At 43.7% G+C, this 22,282-nt stretch overlaps 2 protein-coding genes across 2 annotated transcripts in view; both read left to right on the top strand.

The window, feature by feature from the left end:
- Positions 1–21,732, top strand: part of LOC102523173 (zinc finger protein 211-like) — a 90,903-nt gene extending 69,171 nt beyond the window's left edge. Inside the window, exons 7-11 of the mRNA XM_032487466.1 lie at positions 1,385–1,977; positions 3,533–3,654; positions 19,041–19,600; positions 19,703–19,800; positions 21,451–21,732. The gene's annotated coding sequence lies outside the window, so the exon portion shown is untranslated. The remainder of the gene's footprint in view (positions 1–1,384; positions 1,978–3,532; positions 3,655–19,040; positions 19,601–19,702; positions 19,801–21,450) is intronic.
- Positions 1,846–21,732, top strand: LOC102521564 (zinc finger protein 154-like). The gene is made up of 7 exons (XM_032487465.1): positions 1,846–1,977; positions 3,528–3,654; positions 4,968–6,753; positions 7,528–7,619; positions 19,041–19,600; positions 19,703–19,800; positions 21,451–21,732. The coding sequence occupies exons 1-3, from the start codon at positions 1,945–1,947 to the stop codon at positions 6,308–6,310; spliced, it is 1,503 nt and encodes a 500-aa protein (XP_032343356.1). The 5' UTR covers positions 1,846–1,944; the 3' UTR covers positions 6,311–6,753; positions 7,528–7,619; positions 19,041–19,600; positions 19,703–19,800; positions 21,451–21,732.
- Positions 21,733–22,282: the final 550 nt, after the last annotated feature.

Genomic DNA, 22,282 nt, shown 5'->3' with positions numbered 1-22,282 from the left:
TCTCCTTCCAGTATTGCTCAAAATTTTCAGGAATGAAGAATAATCACATTTGGAGGCAAAACCTTCAGAGTGACCATTCTAGTCATGCGTTCAGCTTAATTCTATGTCTTCTCAGCTATGATTGCTAAAATTTCTCTGAGGTCTGAACTTTTTTCACCTTCCAGTGATGTTTCACCAGAACTATTTCTGCTACCACATTTGAATCACCACTTAGACATTATTAATAGCTCTGTATAATTTGCATTTTGTAAATATTTTCTGAGATAATATCAATTATTCATGCAGACCCTCCCTGCATTGAAAAAGAAATGATAATCACTTACTGGCAATGAAATCACACATTTAACACGCTCCCAATATCTTCAGGATAAGAGCACCCTTTGCATATATGCTCCAACTATGAACAATGCAGCCATTGGAAAGCATCAAAATAGCATGTTTCTCATTGTCCTCTTTTTTTTTTTTTTATTGTCCTCTTTTTGAGATTGATTGTTAGATTCCTAAAAGGAACTGAATGTATGTTAGGATATCAAGTAAGAGATACTAAATGGATAAAAGTGTTGCTCAATGAATTGGACAGAATAATTGACTCTACAGACAGGGGAGATGTTTTCTTTGGGAACTACAGACTGATCTTTTAAAGAAAAATTATTCAGACACTTGTAAAACGTTGAGATTTATAGCCAAGGAGCAAGGGGGTGGGTTGTCAGTGGAAGAGTGTAGGGAAATTCTTCCTAAACTGACCTAACCAATTCTTGCAGAATGAAGGGCAGTGTGATCAGCTATCACCCATCTGATGGCGAAGGATGAGGAAATTTCATCAGATATCAGTGGTGGTCAGATATCAGTGGCAATCAGATATTGAGGATGGTAAATTCTTGCCAAACCAACTTCGCAGAATTCTTGCTCTTAAGGACAAGGCCCAAGAACTGGGCCTGATCGAAAAAAGGCCTAGGGAATCCTGACTAAAGTTTAGGCAGATCTGTTAGATCTGTCTTTACACTCCTGATTCAGGGTGGCCCAACATCCTTCCTCCATCTTCCTTGACTAAACACCATCTAGAGGGGGCGAGGGTATATAGCTCAAGAGGTAGAGCATGCACAAGGGCCTGGGTTCAATCCCCAGTACCTCAAACAAAGAAATCAATAAACCGAATTACTTCCCTCCTCAAGCACAAAAACAAACACAAAAACAAAAAACCCACAATCTGGAGTATTTTCTCTTTTCTCCCTGACCAAAAATATACATAGACTGGCAAACTGGCGTTATGCTTTGGAGGGCATGCATTTGAACTGAAATAAGATACTGTTTATTCGCTTCTGCTAACAGTGGACACCTTGTGTCTGAATGAGTATAAAAACGGTATGTTTATTTGGATTTGTAGCCTTTGGTGGCATCTGAAATAGTATTTTTAGCCTCTGAGAACATGCTGAACTTCACCGAGTCTGAAATAGTATGTCTCCAAACACTTGGGTAATCAGCTGCAGAGAGCACTTGGCAGCATATGATGAAGACTCCTTTAAACAGCAGGCGAAGCTCACCTGGGTATGCCGTTTCCCAACTTCTACCGGCGGAACTCGGCCTTGCTCTTCCTCCAGAAACCTGTTCGCACGGAGTCTGCGGAACTGCGGGGACTACATTATCCAGAATGCTCAGAACGAGCGGCAGCAGCGCCACCCAATGAGAGCTTAGCGCGAGGAAGTCATAAAAGCTGAGGGCGGGACTTCCGGCATCCTCCTCACGGTGGCCATGTTAGCTGCTCCCGGTTTTGTTCAATCGGTGTGAGAGGTTCGGGAGTTGTGGTTCATTCTGAGGTGACCGAACGGAGAAGGTCAGAGAGGAGGCGCTGTCCCCGCCGCACAGAGGCCGGTCCGAGGTTTGGCGACGCCGCTTGGGGACCCCCGCGCCCCCCTCCTCTCAAGCCGCTCCCGCCCTCAGACCCCGATGGCGGCGGCCGCGCTGAGGGATCCGCCTCAGGTAAACGCGCGTCCTCGGGGCCCGCGCGGCCCTCTCCAGCCGGACACTAGAGCCGCGAGTGCGGGGCGCCTGCTCGCGTGCCTGCGGCCCGGGCCCCGGGGTGCAGGCCGGTGAGAGGTCCCCAGGCGGGGGGACGCCTGCTGAAGGGCGAACTGAGCACAGAAGTTGAGTAGCTACCCCGAGTCTCAGTCTTCAGGGCCAGGCGTGGGTATAGGACGCGGCGCTGAGGTCCCCGGGCGGCGTCGCCTGAGCCATCCAATCCCGCCATAGATGCCTGCCTTTTCAGACATGCCCTTTCCCGCATTCTCAGGGCTGCAGAAGCGCTTACGGAGCCAACACAGCCAGGGGCGTGTTGGGAATGGGCTCATTCCCGCACTGCCCCTAACCTCCGCCCACATGTTCCCTGAACTGTGGTTTCTTGTGGCTCTTACGTGCCGTACCCCCAGCTTGGGGTCGGAAACCCTGGAGAAACCGCAAGCCCAGGGTCCTGAGTCCATGCCAAGAGTTACATGAAAGTGTTCTGTTTCTGGCAACCGGTGTAAACGGTTGTGGAAGGTTATCCCAGAAACTGGTAGCAGGCTGTGCACATCTTGAGGTGAAACTGAGCTGAGAGTTTGCAGGAAAAGACAAGTTCTCTTTTCTTTCAGGTGGGAACAAAGATCAGGGAACAGGAATCAGGATTGGAATGACAAGTTGCGTGTCTATTCCGGTGGTGACGAGAGGTTTGGGTCAGAGGAGGGAGGTTGTAGTACCAAGATCTTAATTGTCTCCATCTGATAACTGTATAAAGTATAGACTGTGGGTTTGAGGGAGAGGAGCCTCCAGGGTGGAGGCTACTGTGGTAATCCAGGTGAGGGTCAGTGGGCCAGAGTCTTGATTGCAGAGATGTGATTGGATTCTGGATGTATGTTTTAAAAAGTGACAACTGTTTTCTAATGTGGACCACGAGGGAGTGAGATAGGATTTCGGGATGTTCCTAAGATGTTTTTTCTTAGCAGCTGTGGGAATGGAAGCTCTGTCACCTGAGGTGAGGAAGTTGGTAGTAGCAGTAATATTCCCCAGAAGTATCAGGAGCTTCTGAGATGTTTCCAAGACCATTAAGTGGAGACATTAAGTGAGCAGCAAAATACACAGGTCTGGAAACCTGGGGTGTGGGACACTGAGGTGGTGGTGACCATAGGCATGTGGCTGTGGGATCCAGCCTCAAGGATGATGCATCCTTGGAGAGGGCGTATGCTTGATGACCCCAGGGCCCTGGTACTGAGGCTTATGTGACCTTGGCCACACCAGCCAAATAGCCTGCCATGAGCCTGTGGATCTCTCTGTGCAAGGTCCACAACTTAGCTGTTTACTTGTCCACCTGCCTTTTCCTGCTGATGGTTGGCCCCAGTGATCGGTGGGGCCATTTGAAGACAGTGGCACCTATGGTGCCAGGGCCTTGTTTCTCCTCTGAGTTGGAGAGCTTGGGAGGAGGATGGGCATGTGTCGGGGTTGGATTATTGTCCTTGAGAAGGGGCTGTTTATGGTTTCATCTGTCCCTGTCTTGCCAGGGCAGTGTGACCTTTGAGGATGTGGCCGTATATTTCTCCTGGGAGGAATGGGATCTCCTTGATGAGGCTCAGAGATGCCTGTACCACAACGTGATGCTGGAGAACCTGGCACTTATAACCTCCTTGGGTAAGGCTCTCGGACCCACCCCTGTGCCCTGAGCTAGTCTCTGCTGTCCTTCCCCTCAGGAGCAGTGTACCCTTGTACATCAGGCCTGGAGGCACTGCTTTCTCCCCGGTTTTGTGGGGAGGCACTGTGGTTGGGTGCTGAGACTAGCGCACTGCCCTCTCCTTCCTTCAGCAGGCCCACTGCTGGCTTCCCTGTGGACTTGCAGGGAGGGAACCAGGGGCAAGAGTCTGGCGTGAGCCTGCTGTGTAGCACCTTTGCTTCCCTTCTCCCTGACCGAGTGCCTTCCTCTGGATTTGGGCCACCTGTGTGCTCCACGTTCTGCTTCCTTCCTCCAGCTGACGTTCCCTCATACCTGCCTGTGCCGGGAGTTGCTATCACTGATACAGTTAATACTTAAATGAACCACAGACTGATCTCGCAAGACCTCCTTGTGAAGTTCTCTGTGTAATATTTAGTTTTCCGTCCTGTGGGCTGTCATGTGCTGAGTTGTGTGGGGACAGTGCTGGCTACTCATCTACTCATCTGTGTGTCATTCCCTTAGTTATTGTATCACCAAGGTGCCATGCATTTGATCACTGAGGAGGTGGCTCTCAGTGTGTATATGAATCAAGCAAGATGCCTCAGAGGGAGTCTGGCCCTGCAGAGTAGCACACGGAGGAGGACTTGATGACAGTGCTGTGTTCACATCATGCTAGAGAACCTGTTATGTTTGACTGGTATTTTGATGCCAGTGTCCATACTTCATTTCTGTTTTCCTTCCCCTTTTTTGATACTTTACTGATTCATCATCTCTGTTGTCACTTCTACTCTTACTTACAACCTAGGGTTAAACTCATGTTTCTGGATTCCTCTCTCACCTGTTCTTCTCACCACTCCATCTGCAGTGCTGTCCACATTGGCCCCTGTGTGTTGCATCATGAGGTGTGCACACATCCTTAAACAGTCCTTGAATACCAGCTGCCCTGGTATCGTTGTGTTTTCTTGGATCTTGACACAACCCTTCTATACAGCATTCGTGTGTCACCAGCAGACAAGTTCCTCTTGAAAGTTGTTTACAGAGGAATGAATTGCAGACCCTATCTCTTCTCTTTGTGGCCACCACATGGTTGTGTCCTTCACCTCATGAGGCCTCTTCCAGTCTGTGATCTTTATAACCCAGTATTGCTAAGCACGCCATCCTCAACCACAACCAACTCCTTGGTCCTACAAACAATCCCATGGACAGGTTCCTCAGTTACTACATATACTTGTGTAGTAGCTGCTCCCCTCCTACCAAAGTCACTGTGCACTTGACCAGCATTACTTGCTTTCAGGTTGGCATGGAGCAGAGGATGAAGAGGCATCTTCTGAACAGATCATTTCTATACAAGGAATGTCACAGGTCAAGGATCCCCATACAGCTGTGTCCCCCCAGAAGGCCCATCCTTGTGAGATATGTGGCCTGGACTTGAGAGACAGTTTGCACTTGACTGAGCACCAGAGAACACACTGTGGGCAGAAATTGTACAATATTGAGCCATCGGGAAAACAACTGTATTTCTGTGCAGAACTTCAGCATCAGAAGCAGCACGTTGGGGAGAAATGCTTCAGAAGCAACATGGACAGAAGCTCTTTTGGGAAAGACTGCAGATTTTTTGTGTTGGGGAAGTCTTTTCCCTGTGGTGAGGCCACACACACTAGGGAGAAGTCAAACAGGAGAAATGCATGTGGGGCAGCCTTTCACAGGGGAAAAACTCATTACAACTCTGGAGAATGCACAAAGGACTTTGGTTACAAACACGTACTTGTTCAGCACGAAAGAGTCGTAACTAGAGAAAAATGCTACATATGTAGTGAATGTGGTAAATCTTTTAGCAAAAGCTATAGCCTCAATGACCACTGGAGAGTTCACACTGGGGAAAAGCCCTATGAGTGTGGGGAATGTGGGAAATCCTTTAGGCAGAGCTCTAGCCTCATTCAACACCGGAGAGTTCACACTGGAGTAAGGCCTCATGAGTGTGATGAATGTGGAAAATTATTTAGTAACAAATCTAACCTCATTAAACATCGGAGAATTCATACTGGAGAGAGGCCTTATGAGTGTAGTGAATGTGGGAAGTCCTTTAGTGAAAGCTCTGCCCTCCTTCAGCATCGGAGTGTTCACACCGGAGAAAGGCCTTACGAGTGCAGTGAGTGTGGGAAATTCTTTACATACCACTCGAGTCTCATAAAACACCAGAGAGTTCATTCTGGATCAAGGCCCTATGAGTGCAGTGAGTGTGGAAAATCCTTTACTCAGAACTCTAGCCTCATTGAACACCATAGAGTTCATAGTGGAGAAAGGCCTTATAAGTGCAGTGAATGTGGGAAATCTTTTAGCCAGAGCTCTGCACTTCTGCAACATCGGAGAGTTCACACCGGAGAAAGGCCGTATGAGTGCAGTGAATGTGGGAAATTCTTTACTTACAGCTCCAGTCTCTTAAAACACCAGAGAGTTCACACTGGATCAAGGCCTTACGAGTGTAGTGAATGTGGGAAATCCTTTACTCAGAACTCCAGCCTCATTAAACACAGGAGAATTCACACGGGAGAAAGGCCTTATGAGTGCAGTGAATGTGGAAAATCTTTTAGCCATAGCTCCAGCCTCATTAAACACCGAAGAGTTCATACTGGTTAAAGGCCTTATGAGCACAGTGAATTTGGGAAATTGTTTACCCATAGGTCCAGTTTTAATGTTCACACTGGTGAAAGGCTTTATGAATACTTGAATGTGGGAAATTATTTACCTAAAACTCCAGGCTTCTAAAACACTATAACATCACATTGGATGAAGGCCTTATGAATATGGCAAATATGGAAAATCATTTAGCCAAAGTCTTGCCTCGTTATACTCCAGAGAATTCACAGTGGAGAAAGGCCTTATGAGTTCAGTGAATGAAAGAAAGCCTTCAGCTGAAGGTCTTACACCTCATTGGATACCACCAATTTCAAGTGGGAGAACTAACTTCAGTGTGCAGGTACATACGACTTCTGTTCAGTGTAACAACAATGGAGAAGATCCTTTATGAAGATGCTGTTTGCCTGTATTGAACCTCAGCCAAACATCCACATGAATTCCAGGTATGTGGGAGCTGCACTGTACTTTTTAACCTACCCAGGGCCCTTGCCAGATTCATGTCACTGACAGTTCTACAGCAGAAGTCATTTCCCCTCTAACCACCTGACAGATGCCCATAGTGTGTAACAGCCACCCATCCCAGTGTGTTCAGGAAAGGAAACCCTGGTGCTCTCCCATTTGCAGGATGATTCATGAGTAGATTGAGCACTTAGTCTTTCCCCCTTTTGTCCCCCTTTCACCAGTTAAAGCATGGGCCTTCCCCAGTTTTGGCCTGAAGGAGTCTGTTTGTGATTTGAAAAGGTGGTCTACATTTTTCAGGGATATTATTGGTCTCCTGAGACTTGTGGGATTTTCCAGCCTCCAAGTCACCAGCCTGGGGAACAGTCTGCCACCCATTGCTCCTGTTTGTATAGTAATGAAGGTCTTGTTTAAGCTACCATTAATCTTAGGGGTTCTATTCACTGTAGGGGGTGGTTTGAGGTTCACAGAGTTTGCTAACATGAAGGGATGAACAGCTCTGGTCAGGATCCCAAACCCTGTGTGCCTCAGAGTGGACAGTATGATGGCAGAATATGCCTCTCCAGCTTTGGCCTACGTTACATTGCTGCTCAAAGCCTTCCAGGAGAGACTGCAAGGCTTTGTGGTCCTAATTTATAGCTTGGATGCTGTGACATCTTGTAGGTTCAGAGTTCACACTGAGGAGGGGGCCGTTGTTGGTTGTTCTGACAACCTTCAGTGCCTTTAAGAGTAGCACAAACTTGTTCTCTTGTTTGCAGGCGATACTGCATCGTGCTCAGCACTGATGAGGGAAGCCTGTTCCCTGGTCCTACAGCGGAGCCATGTGCCCAGATGTCCTGAATTCTGTAGGGTAACATCACAGATTTTAAGATTTGAGGGGGCAGGGGAATAACTGTTACAGAAACACTGGATTCATAGAGAGTGGAGGATACGACTTTCTGGTTACAATGTGCCTCTTTTGAAATGTCGTTCACAGTGGTTAGTCCCTGCGGCTGTGAAGGATGAGCAGGTACAGAAATTCTCAGGACTTCCAGGATTGTGCATTTTGTGTAGCTGAGAGTCTTGTCAGAGAAGATAATCTGAAGGTTTTGTGGATTCCCGTGGCTTCTCTGGGCTGTTTCCCTAAGGCCTTTGCTGTGTACACAGGGAAACAAGGACAGAGAGAACGGAGCTCCTTAGTCCAGCGATGTTGTCTCTGTGACCCATCTGGCATTCCTGTTGAGTGAATGTTTTCCACTTTGTTTCCACTTCACAAATTGCTCATGTATTTTGGTTGCCACTGAGGCAAATGCCAAACTTACCCATTGAGTCAGTATGGTTGCCAGACCTGATTTCCTAAACTGAATTTGAACCATATTTGTAAAGTTTTAATAAGGTATAAGTTACATGCAGTAAACTGTCTATATTTAAACTATGCAATTTGATAATTTTGGACATTTATACAAGTCCATGAAACCATCAAACAATTATGATAGTAAATATTTCCATCACCTCCATAGTTATCTGTGTCCTTTAATAATCTCCCTGTTCTCCAGGCCACCATTGATTTGTTTCTCGTTACAGTGGATTAGTTTGAATTTCTAGAATTTTGTATGACTGAAATCATGAAGTGTTTAGTCTTTTTTTCCCTTGGGTGTCCTTGTGTGACATACTTATTTTGAAATTCATCAGTGGTGCTTAAGTGAGTAATTCATCCTTTTATTATTTCATTATTGAGAAGTATGTTGCTATCCCACTATTTATTTATTCATCTGTTTATGGGTATTTTCCATACCCATACATGTTTCCAGTTTTGCTATTGCAAATAAAAGCATCACAGAAATTGGATACAGTTGTTCATATTGTCATGTTTCCTTTCTTGTGTTAATACCTCAAAATGCCGTACTTGAGTCAGACTGTAGTTGAACATACAACTTTTTATGAAACACCAAATTGTCATCTAAAATGACTGTTCCCAAGGGGAGGGTGTAGCTCAGTCGCAGAGCCCGTGCTTAGCATGCGTGAGGTCCTGGGTTCAGTCCCCAGTGCTTCCATTGGAAAACAGTTGCTCCGTTTTCTGTTCCTACCAGTAGTGTGTGAGAGTTCCAGTTGCCCCATATCGTTGCTGACAGTGGATGTGGTCAGCTTTTAAAGCCTTGACTCTTTCAGCAAGTGTGTGGAATTACGTTGCTGTGGTTTTAACTGCATTCCCCTGATTTTGTTGTTGTGTTGGAGGGGGGTGATTAGGTCTATTTATTTCTTCAGTTTCAGAGGAGGTACTGGGGGCTGAACCCAGGACCTTGTGCGTGCTAAGCATGGGCTCTGCCACTGGATCTACACCATCCACCCTACCCTGATGTTTCATAATGTGGAGCATAGCTGGTGTACAGGGAATATGGAAGAAGGGTGAGCATGTTAAAGAGTGTGAAAGACTCAGCAAGCCAAATCTAGATTTTGGCAAATTCTAATGGACAAATGGCTTAGCAACTTAATCAAGTGAATAATATGAATTTAAAAATAGGAAGTGGTACAGAGAGGCTAAAAACTTGTGTGACACACCTTATTATCACCTAAGATAAATTTGCATCCAGATTGCAATCAGTTTGCATTAAATCGTGAATACAGCTGACAAAGTTCAGCACTTATAACAGTTTACCATAATTTTAAATATTTTGATTTTATGCAGTAGGGTTATTGGAGTTATATAAGGGCCTTTACATTTTAGAAACACATCCTGAAGGGATTATGCGTAAAATGACATGATGTCTGCAATTATAAATAAACCACTACGTGCATGGGAATAGATAAAATAAAAACAACCAAAAAATGACAAATAATAACAGAACAATTACTTCCTACTAGTCTTTTCAATTTCTGGATATATTTGAAAATAGCCATTACAAAGGGTACGGTATGTGCTATTTCATTAGAGTAGTTTCGTATGTTGAGAAGGATAAATTTAAAAGGGCAGGAGGAAACTTTGAGCTTTAATACTCTAAGCGTGTAAACTTCAAACTGTGTATTTTAAATGCAAGCAGTTTAAGTCAATCATGCCTGAACCAGACTGTTTAAAAAGCAAATATTCAAAACTTGTCACTTCTTAATCTTTTTTATTTTCATTTCAATAGATCTTATTTTGTGTGTGTGTGTGGCCATATTCCATTTTATTTGATCTGATATATAAAATCCTACACAGGTTTCAAGGGTCCTTTGTAGCTTTAAAGTAGAAAGAAACAATGTTAACCACAGAAAGTTGAAACAGGAAAAAGCCTTGTGTGGCGTGAGGCCCATTTTCCTTCTTTCATAGATAAGTAAGTTAGGACCCAGGAAGGGGAAATGAGTGACTTGCACAGCTAATTAGTAGCAGGATTGGAAGTAAACCTAGGCTTAGTAACCCCTTGGTCCAACGTTTTGTTTCATATATACATTTTTTATTTTTTTTACTTAAAGACAAAATTTTTCTAATTTCACAACACTATGCGTATCACCTTGCCCTTTTGGCGTGTGTGTGTATTTTAAGAGTTACTTAGTGCTTTTTGGAGGCAGGGAGGTAATTAGGTCTATTTATTTCTTTATTTTTAGAGGCAGTACTGGGAATTGAACCCAGGACCTTGTGCGTGCTAAGTGTGTGCTCTGCCACTTGAGCTACACCCTCCTCCCTTAGGTTGGCTCTTCCACTTAGTAACATGCACTTAAGATTCCTCCATGTCTTCGCATGGCTTGCTACTGCATTCCTTTTTACAACTGAATGATTTTCATTATCTGGATATACCACCGTTTATTCATGTACCTACTGAAGGAGCCATCTTGCTTGCTTCCAAGTTCTGGCAATTATGAATAAAGCTACTATGAACAGTTCTATTCTGGTTTTCATAGGAACAGAAGTTTTCAACTCCTTTGTGTAAATACCAAGGAGCATGGTTGCTGGTACGAGTCTGTTTGTTTTCTGAGAAACTGCCAGCGTGTCTTCCGTGGTGCGTGTACTGTTCTCCCCAGCGATGAATGAGAGATCCTGTTATTTCACATCTTCATCAGCACTTGGTGTTTCAGTGTTCCAGATTTTGGATTCTAATAGATGTGTAGTGGTATCTCATTGTTGAAGATTTTTGCATCCGTGTTCATGACAGAGATTGATCTGAAATTTCCTTGTAATATCTTTTTTAAAATACCTTTATTATGGTAAATTACACATATTTCAGATGTACAATTAGATGAAGTTTGATAGATGAGTTAGGAATTACTCCATCTGCTTCTCTCCTCTAAAAGAGATTGTAGAGAACTGGTATAATTTCTTCCTTAAATGTTTACTAGAATACCCCAGTGAACCCATTGTCAGTATGGTGTGTTCTGTTTTGGAAGCTTATTACTGATTCAATTTCTTCTGTTGCTTTTTCTCTTTCTGTTATTCCTGTTATTCATCATTTATAGCTTTTGTAGTTGCCCCACAGTTCTTGAGTATTCCATTTTGTTTTTGAACTCCCCTCCCCCAGTTTTGGACATTTCTATTGAGGTATCCTCAAGTCAGATTCTTTTGTTAGCTGTATCCAGTCTATGAATACGTATATCGAAAGCATTCCTCCTTATTGTTACAGAATTTTTGGTCTCCAGCATTTCTTTTCTATTTTAGAATTTCCATCTCACTTTACATTGCATGTCTGTTATTTTATTAATTTAATTTAATTTAACTTAATTTAATTTAATTTAATTTAATTTAATTTTTAAAACAGAGGTACAGGGGAATGAACCCAAAACCTCACACATGCTAAGCATGCACTCTACCACTGAGTTATATCCTCCCACTGCATGTCTGTGTAAACAAACAAACAATAAATAAACACTAAAATTCTCCCTGCTCTTCCTTTTGAATTACAGCACCTACATCTACTATCATTTACAATTTTTATCCACTCCAAGGGTATAAAATATTTCAAATTGCTGACCCCTGGTTTTCCACACTGCTGTTGACCCTCTCCAACAGATCCAGGAACTCCCTTATTCCAAATCAAGGAGAGGATGTTTTGTTTTTGACTGTGGTTGAAAATATATATCACATAAAATTGATCATCTTGCTGTTTATAAGTAGCATTCACATCCTCTTTGTTGTGTTAACTCTGTTCAATCTTACGGTTTATTTATTTTTAGTTACTGGGGATTGAACCCAGGACTTCATGCATGTTAAGCATGTGCTTACCACTTGAGCTAACACCGTCCCCCAACTCTGTTCAATCTTTAAAACAGCTGTGGGACTTTGACTCACAATTTGCCCAATGAAATCACTCCTCTTCTCAAGGGTTCCATTTGTGAGGTTCAGTCATGTTTGTCCATCTTTCTTCCTTTTTTAGGAGTGAGGAGGCAGTGTGTGACATCCAAAATTGGCCAGATGATAGCACTGTAAATTCAAAGTGACCCACACACGGGGTCAGCCATATGCCTCCCGAAAGTGAGCTCACGTGCTGGTGGCCCCGGCATCCATGACTAACCTTCTCCAAGCTCTTCTCGCTCCACTCACCCTCTTTTCGCCTGATACCTTGCCTGATCATTCATGGAGGAATTAGAACCCAAACAGCAAGAGCCAAGTCATCTTCCCAACACACAAGAAAAGAATACGCACAACCTGCTCCTGTCTTACCCTTCAGCCTCCCCTGCCCTGTCGTGTCAGGAAAATGTGTCCAACTTTCTGCCAAAAGCCACACTTAGGGTAAAAGATGTAAGGGAAACCAGAATCTCGTGTTGAGCTACAGATGCTTTTAAAAAACAACAATAACGACCCCCGCCCCAAACAGCAGGTGTGAGAAAGGCACCCTGTCCCTTCCCCTTTTCCTCCCGGACGCAGGAGATATCGCCCCCACCCCCACCCCCCAGTGGAAGATGCCCTCCTTGTCCCAGGAGGAGTGTGACGTTCTTACAGTCAAGGATGAGAAGTTGAGAACGAGAATTGTGTACAAACTGACCTTGTAAAAATAATTCTTGACCTACTGCATAGCAAAGGGAACTATATTCAATATCTTGTGATAACCTGTAATGGAAAAGAATCTGAAAAAATATAAAACTGAATCACTTTGCTGTACACCTGAAACTAACACGTTATAAATCAACTACAGTACAATTAAAAAGAAGAATTCTTAATCCTCCTTCAGTCTCCCCGTATAGTGTAGTTACTTTTCCAAGATCACCTCTCTGTTCAACCCAATATAAAAGTGTTTAGGTTTTGCCATTTCTTTGGGTCTTCATTTCCTCAGGATGGCTCCCATGTCATGTAAAACTTATAGGAGATAAATTTGTGGTCTGTGTAGTGTTCATTTTAATTCTCAGGCCCAGCCGTAAACCCTAAGACAGCGGAGGTGAGGTTTTGCCTCAGTGACATCTTCCTTTCCAGCATCTTCACGTTCTGCCTCCTTCATTGGCCTGATTCTTTAGTGTGCTGACATGCTCTCAGCTACTATCTTAAGAAACCCTAGGAATATGGACACATGGTATCTTTCAAAACTGAACATACTCTCATCATATGATCCAGCAATCGTGCTCCTTGGTATTTATTGACCCAAATGAGTCAAACATTTACATCCAGGCAGAAACATGCACGCAGACATTAACAGCAGCTTTTTCATAACTACCAGAACTTGGAGGCAACCAAGGTGTCATTCAGGAGGTGAATGGACACGTAGATTGGGGAACATTCATGCAATGGAGTGCTATTTGGTGCTTATAAGACATGAGTGAGCTATAGAATCAGGAGAAGACAGGAGGGGAACCTTCAATGCACATTACTCTCCGGAAGAGGGCAGTCTGAAAGCTTACACACCTGTGGTTCTAACAACATGTGACATTCCAGAAAAGCAAAACTATGGAGAGGGTTAAAAGATCAGCGAGTTGCCAGGGGCTGTAAGGGTCGGGGAGTGGGTAGGGGAGCACAGAGGACGTTTAAGGCAGAGACTATTCTGAACAACACTGTAGTGGTGAGATACATCTGTCAGCACCCTTAACATGTGCAGCATCAAGAGTGAACCGTAATGCATGTGGAGTCAGCACACTGCTCTGGTTTGGAGGGTTGACAGGACAGTGGGGAAGGGCTTTCTCTCATTTGTGGGGGTTGGCAGTGGGGACCAGCAATGGCAGAGGAGGGACATACTGGAACTCTGTGATCTCCACTCAGGTTTGCTGAGAACACGAAACTGCCCTTAAAAAACCCAATACAGAGTCAAATTGTGAACACTTATTTCTTCAACATGTATCCTTCCAGTATCTTCACCCAACATTCGCGCTTTATTTCTCTACACTCTTGCATCTCCCACTGGATCGTGCCAATCACTGCTCTCTTGCCACGGACACGGATGGCCTCTGTGGTGAACATCTAATGCTCACTTCCCATTTACCATCTTACTGGACATTCTAGCAGCTATAGGGAAGGAAAAAATTCTCCTCTGCCCTCTTTAGGGTCTCTGGCTGGGCCTCAGGTTGAAACTGACCCAGGACAGATTAACAGGAGATGAGCATACACATTTTATTAAATGTTTACAAGTACATGGGAGCCTTCACAAGAGACTGAAGACCCGAAGATGTGACAAGAACAGGAAGCTTTTATACATTTTGGACAACAATTAATACATTTGTGAAGAATTCACAAAGGGGTTTGGGCTGTGGGTAGTTCATAGTGAAGGAGTAACTAGGGAGGTAGGGACAGATAGAACAGTGTTTGTTGGTACATATTGCTCAGTCCCCAACTCTCCCACCACCTTCTGCTTCTCAGAAGAATGACTGTCTTCCTCTTGGTACAGAAGGGACCCTTTCACATAGAGTTTTACCTCCTGCTCTCAGGAAGAAAAAGGAGGGTCAGAGCATCTTTCTTGCACTGGCTGTATGTTAAGTGCCTGAAATTTGAAATAATGTGCCAAAGAGTGGGTGACATTTTGGGTGACATATCCTGGTTCCTTTCAAAGTAGTAAGTGGCCCTCTCATCTTGGTTTCTCGTGACTCTCTCATCTCCCATTCCTGACAACCAGAGGGTTTTCTTTTTATTACTACCTTTCTTGGTACTTCTCCAGCATAGGCTCCTCTGCATGGCTGTTAAAATTTGAAGTGCACCTGTTGCTTGACTCTGGGCCCTATGGAGTCTATTCCTGGTGATTTATTTTTTCCTAATGATTTAAATTTAAAAAACCCTCTGGATGACCTAGTCCATTTCTAAGGCATTCATTATGAATGATGAACTCTGCTTATAAACTTCAAATTTCAGCTCCTTCCAGAATTAGATAAACAACCATATAGTTGGTTTTCTTTCTTTTTTCTTTTTTTTATTGAGGTACAGTCAGTTTACAATGTTGTGTCTATGTCTGGTGTACAGCATAGTAGTTCAGTCATACATATACATACATATATTCCTTTTCATATTCTTTTCCATTATAAGTTACTCTAAAATAATATAGTTCCCTGTGCTATACAGTATAAACTTGTTTATCTATTTTATATATAGTAGTTAGTATCTGCAAATCTCAAACTTCCAATTTATCCCTCCCCACCCCTTCCCCCTAGTAACCACAAATTCGTTTTCTATGTCTGTGAGTCCAGCTGGTTTTCTGACTTGGGTGCCTCATACAAATGACATATTAAAAGTGGTTCAACCCTAAGATCTTGGTCGTCGTCTTCCTTGCCTTGGCCATGCCCCAGACTTCCCATCTGAATGGATTGTACCCCTGTTCACCTAGTGAGTCGTTCCCAAGCTCCAGAAGCATTTCCTCATCCTGTTTCTCCCCACGTCACAGACAAGCCATTGTCCAGTCCTGTCCATTCTTCCTTCATTATGTGTCTCCAAACCTATTTCCACAGTTACTCCTACCCCACCCCTGCCAAACATTTCTTTCACTATTCACTCCTTGAAAGAATCTGTGTTGTTTCCAGTTTGGGGCTGTGATGAACAGAGCTGCCAAGAACATTCAAATCCAGGATTTTGTGTGAACATAGTGCTGTCTGGCGGGAGGTGGGTGGGGTCTACCAAACCACCCTCAGATTTGATTCCTCACTCGTTAGAAGGACTCACAGGACTCCATAAAACTGACTTTCTGGAGGTCAAATTATACTGCGTGGCCCAAGGCCCCACCATAAATCACATTGTTAGCTTCCACTAATCAAAGCCCCAACAAAACAAGAACACTCATGAGGCATTCCCAGGGCTTCGCAGGAGCCAGGCAAGGCCCAGCCTTTCTTTGAAATGTACAGGTCCTGAACACCCCAGACCTCCTGAGTCAAATCATTTACAACACAATCCACTTTTATTTGGCTGCCTGGATAGATGCCTGGGGTTGAGTTTCTGGATCATATGGTACTTGCACCTTTTGTTTGTTTGTTTTTATCTGTGTGTTTGGAAATGACTACAGTGTTTTCCACACATCACCACCAATGATACAGGAATGCTGGGTTCCTCCACGACCTCATCAGCTTTTTAATACCATTCTGCATTGTGTCTAACGTGTTCTAACGGATGTGTCCAGATAACTCACTATGATTTTCATTTGCATCCCCAGGAAATGCCTCACATCTTTTCAGGTGCTTAGTTACCATCCAGTCATATCGCCTCCTCAGGTGAAATGCCTGCTCTACGTGTTTTGTCTATTTTGCATTTAGATTTTTCTATCCCTTGGATTGAAAATGTTCTGTCAGTTTCCAGTGTACAGCATGCATGGTCTTAGAGGGCATTATGATAGGTGAGAGAAGTCAAAGACAAATGCTCTAAGAGTTCACTTCCATGTGGGATCTGCAAAAATGCAATGACCTAGTGAGCATCCCAGAAAGGAAACAGATTCACAGATGTAGAGAAGGAACTAACGGTCACCAGCGAGGAGAGGGAAGGAGGAGGGGCCTGGTGGAGAATGAGGAGGGACAAACTATCGGGTATAAAATCAGCTGCAAGAATGTATTGTACACCGTGGGGAATAGATACAGTGGTTGATAATAACAATCAAAGGAATATCACCTTTAAACATTGTGAGTCACTCTATTGTACCCCTGTAACATGCCCTGTTGTACATGAACTCTAGTTTGAAAAGTATGAATTTGTAAGAGATAGGTCAGTAAATCAAGTGACAAACAGAAAAAGACTGTAAGGCGGGGCTGCGGCCCACCCTGCCCCACCCCGCCCGTCCTACTCCTTCCTGCCGGCCACCCAGGACAGGAGAGCAGGCAGCTCAGGGGGTAGCCGGGCCGCATCGCTCCCCGAGGAGGAGGGCGGGGAAGACGCAGACGCCGCTGCAGCCTCGGCAGCCTGCGCCGCGGCGGGCGTCCCGCGCGCCTGGGTCTCCGGAGAGCCCGGAGCCGCGTTCGGGTTCTTTATAGAGGTCGTACTGTCGTGTTTGGGTCTTCTTTACGTATTCGTATCTGTTGTGCGGTTTGCACACACTTTCTCCCAGCCTCTGTCCCGAGTCCTTCATCCTCTTCAGAGGGTATTTCACAGAACCTAGGTTTTTTTAATTGAAGTACATAGTCAGTTACAATGTGTCCATTTCTGTTGCACAGCATAATGTCCCAGTCATGCATACATATACATACATGTATTTCTTTTCGTATTCTTTTTATTAAAGTTCATTACAAGATATTGAATATAGTTCCTTATACTATACATAAGAAATTTGTTTTTTAATCTTTTTTTATATATAGTGGTTAACATTTGCAAATCTCAAATACCCAAATTTATCCCTTCCCACCCTTTCCCTGATAACCATAACCATGTCTGCAAGTCTGTTTCTGTTTTGTACATGAGTTCATCAGTGTCCTCTTTTTAACTTTTCCTTTCTTTCTTTCGTTTTTTTTCTTTTTAGATTCCATGTATGAGTGGACTCATACGGTATTTTTCTTTCTCTTCCTGGCTTGCATCACTTAGAATGACGATCTCCAGGTCCATCCATGTTGCTGCAAATGGCATTATTTTATTCTTTTTTAATCACTGAGTAATATTCCACTGTGTGTGTGTGTGTGTGTGTGTATGTGTGTGTGTATACCACAATTTCTTTATCCAGTCATCTGTCAGTAGACATTTATGTTGTTTCCATGTCTTGGCTATTGTAAATAGTGCTGTTGTGAACAATGGAGTGTATGTATCTTTTTGAATTGGAGTTTTTCTCTGGATATATGCCCAGGAGTGGGATTGCTGGATCATATGTTAAGTCTATTTTTAGTCTTTTAAGGAATCTCCTTACTGTTTTCCATAATGGCTGCACCAAGCTACATTACCACCTGGAGTGTAGGAGAGTTCCCTTTTCTCCACACCCTCTCCAGCATTTATCTTTTGTGGACTCTTTAAGGATGGCCATTCAGGGAACCTAGGTTTTTTATTTTGATGATTCCCAGTGTCTGCATTTCTTTTTATGGACCACACTTCTGGTGTTAAGTTTTAAAATCTCTTTGCCTGACCCTAGATCACCAATCTTCCTCTAAGAATCCTCCCCCCACCCCCGGCCCGGAATGTGTTCTGATGTTACATTTTACATCGAAGTATGTGATCCATTTCAAATTCATGTTTATATGAAGTATGAGGTTTAGGTGTTTAGGTTAAACATTTTTTGTTTGCTTTCTTATTTTAGTGTTTTGCTATGGATATCTGATTGCCTTACGCCCATTTAATAGAGAAACCATCTTTCCTCTAGTGAATTGCTTTTGCACTTTTGCCAAAAATCAGTTGGGCTTGGGCAAATTTGTTTGAATCTCTGTTGTGTTTCGTTGAACAACGTGTCTGCTAACATGTAGTCTCTATCAGCTCTATAAATGAGCATTAAATTAGGGACAACTTTTCTCTCAGTTGTTGAAATTGTAGCAATTCTAGTTCCTTTGCTTGTCCACATTTTTTGGGGAGAAATGTATATATATATATACACACACATATACATCAAAGTGAGTTTTGCACCTTTTTAAAATTTTCATGGAACACTTCATCAACATTTACCTCATTTCAGGCACAATTATGCATGCATTCTCTCTTACTGTTGCGTTTTAGATGTACTGAAAGTTTATTTAGTGAATGGCTATTAATCACCCCCAGTTTTTTATGGGTAAGTGATGCTGAAATGAATATTCTTATCATTTAACGTGCATTGGCACCAATGTTCCCCACATCCATTTTTTGTCTTTGAATTTTGTTGTGTTCTATGCAGAGATGGATTTTGTTTAAACTTTTATGTGGTTGAGTTTATAAATTATTTCCTTTATGGCTTTGGGGCTTTGTTTTTATGCTTGAGAAAGACTTCTGCTCAAAATGATAGAATTAAAACACTCATCTCTTGTTCTGTGGGTACTTCTATGGTTTCAGTGTTACAGTGGCGACTGCAAATAAGCCCACCTGGGAACTCGGGAACTCCCTCGTGGCTCTGGGTAGCCCAAGTGGCTTTCCTAGGATCCGGACCCGTCCAGAAGACGTTCGCGCCGATCGTCGGGCGCCGCCTGGCGGCCACTTTTATAGCACCTTCCCTCCGGAGCTTCGGAGTGCTTTGCAAAGGAAGGGATTCGGCCGCGGTACGCGAGGTAGAGTTCCGGGAGGCCGGCGGCACAGGCGGGATCTTCCTGGTCTTGCGGGTTGGGCGCAAATCGTGCTCTCGGCGGAGATTGGACCTACAGGTAAGTGGGGAGCGATGGGCGATGGGCTCCGGGTTCTGGACTCTGGCCTCCGCGAGAACGACCTCGGCTCGGCCTCCGCGGGGAGAGGAGAGGGTGTCCGCGTCCAAAGGCCCGTTCTCTGGAGGTGAGAACCGGCCTGGCTCAGTGGCGAGTCCGGACCCCCAGGCCAGGACATCGCGCCATGGTCCCAACGGAAGGAGTGGAGGGGGCTACCTGGCGGTGGTTGGGCCTCGTGCTCTCGGCGCCGATGGGAAGGTGAGACTCCCAGGGTGTGGGGTGGGATGGAGGGCTCGCTCCTAAAAGGATACTGGGCACCTTGGCTGAGATCTTTTCTAAGTTTGGTCTCCCTGTCTGTAGGTATGAATTCTCCGCGGACGTGCTGGTGGGGCTCTCCTGCCCTTAAAATTCGTCCGACTCTCAGCGGTGCTTTGGTGAAGACAGTGAACAGAATTCTCGTGAGTTGAGGGACTTAATGGTTATCCAAGCTTTGAACTCACTTGTGGATACGGGGTCTTCCGAGGGCGACGACTGTCGGGGACCCTCTCCACAGGTTCCTGGCAGGGGGCGCCGTTACAGGGCATCATCGGCGTCCGTGCTTGTTAACAGCCCCCGGAGCAGCCATGAGCCCCACCTGCGACTCAGTGATGATTCCGGGCCGGGGCCTCCCTGTTATGAGCTTCCCTTGACAGGAAGTATTCAGTCACCATGACCCTGGGTAAAAGTGTCAAGTCTCGTGTTTAAACTCTGAATTCGTGCAGTGGACTAGCGTCCTATCGGTGGTACCAGTGATAACGCGGAACTTGGCATTTTTCTCAGAAGTGAAAATATGTATATATATGTACACATGGAAGTATATTCTGGGCGTAACGATGTTTCCTCCGCCCCAAGTCACGTGCCCTTATGCTACTGATGAGGCTTTTGTTTACATAGTTTGCAGCCCAACCGAATCCACCACCACACTACCTGTCCTGCTTCTGCGCTACTTGTTACCTATGCCATTTTTCTCTCCCTTAGAAACCTTCGCCCTAGTAACTTTCATAAGCCGTTTTCCCAGTTTTAGTTTTCTCATGCATCTTACACTTAGAATGTGTGGCATACGCAGTAGCAGGGATTTAAGTGTGTTTCAAAGCAAAAACAAAAAATAGTGCTCTACTGATGTTTCATTTCGGCGAGTTTCATGCTTTTTTTTAAAAATTCCTTTCAAGTTTGTACTACGAAACAAATTTTGAAGGCTGATAGGAAGTTAGTTCAGCCAGGTTAATGGGGTTATTACTTCTCTCACCTCAGTGTATACCCTCTAATGACTCCTCGCCGACATATGAAGCTCCCGTGTTTTCCCCTGCCTGCCTGCTTTAATCAATTTGCTACCAAATTTCCAGGACGTCTCAGAGCGAACGTATAAACATAAAAAATGTGTTCTCTTCCCTTATACTTTCAGTCGCCTCCTTTAAGTACTATTCAAAGACAATCCACTAGATGGATTAAACTTTGTCATCAATATAGTGTTTCCTGCCAAAAGTGTTTGTTGAAACTCTTCCTAGTTTCCCAAGCTTTACTTCCAATCACATCACATTCATTATAATTTCAATTTCACAGCTTTATTTAAACTGATTTTGAATTGGGGATGTGAGGTTGAAGTTTTTATTAATCATTTGAACTTTCTTGAAAACGTTTTAAGTATTTAAAATGTAAGAGTAGAATGGACGTGGACGTATGTATACCAAAGAATGTTTTCCATAATGTAGATTATACAGTAAGGAAGTTTAATTTGCCCTGAAAGTCACCTCCGTCTTGCAAAAAGTTAGTTTTAAAATACTTCTCAGGGGCATAATTGTTTTATAAAAATTCACAATTTGTTGGTGCTTACAGTTGTGCAGTGCTATCTGAGGAGACTTCATCTTCAATTTTCACAATTCATGATTGCAATTACAGTAAGATGTTTGGATTTTAGTATTGCTTCCTTAATACTAAAAATGCAAAAAAAAAAAAAGTGTTCAGCTCAAAGGAGAAGGGTTTTTCACTCTCTAGACCTGAACACAGTGCTGTAAATCCTGATAGATTCTATCCTTGAATGACTACTTTTGTGTACTACATTTACTTTTCAGCGGCTTAAACATCTGCAAAGTCCTCAACGTCAAGTGACACAAAATGTGTATCACTCTGATGTGTATCACTCTGAATACTACAATACTGCTGCATATGAAAGAACATCCCAGCGAAGCAACACTGAGACATCTCTAGCTGAAATCCCTACATTAATAAAGGAGTTTCTCCAACCACCTTATGCTAGCCTTCAACCTTAATGTACCAAAAAGAGCATCCTACAGCTAGCAGAAGGCAGGAAGTAATAAAGATCAAAGCACAAATTAATAAAATAGTATAAAGAACTCAGGGAAACGATGAAGTTCGCCAACTTTGCATTTGAATGGGGGTCCCAGAGGAAGGTACTCAGAAAATTTTTGAAGAGATAACTGAAAACGTCACACAAGATCAACTGAAAGAAACACACCAAGGCACGTAGTAATCAAACTGACAAAGATTAAGACGAGGGAAATACTAAAATCAGCAAGAATAGCAACAAACATAGAAGTGAACTCATCAACTGATAACACGAGAAATTCTGCAGGGCAGAAGGGAAGTGGAGTGTATGATATAAGTTAAAGGGGTTGAAAGGGAGACTTACAGCAAAGAATACTACTCTTGTTCAGATTTGATGGAGAAATCAAAATTCTACAGTTCCATATAAATGTTGGAACCGTTTGCTCTAGTTCTGAGAGTAGTGTATTCTTTGGACACGTAGTTTGCTTTGGGTAGGGCTATCTTGATTAATGTTGATTCTTCCAATCCGTGGTATTATTAGCTTCAGTTTTCTGAGTATAAAAACCTCCTTGGTTAAGTTTATTTCTAGGTATTTGATGCAATTTAAGTGAAAAAAAA

Source organism: Camelus ferus, chromosome 9 (assembly GCF_009834535.1).
Source record: "Camelus ferus isolate YT-003-E chromosome 9, BCGSAC_Cfer_1.0, whole genome shotgun sequence".
Classification (NCBI taxonomy): Eukaryota; Metazoa; Chordata; class Mammalia; order Artiodactyla; family Camelidae; genus Camelus; species Camelus ferus.
The sequence above is the reverse complement of the archived record's forward strand: the minus strand, read 5'-3'. Positions and strand labels throughout refer to the sequence as shown.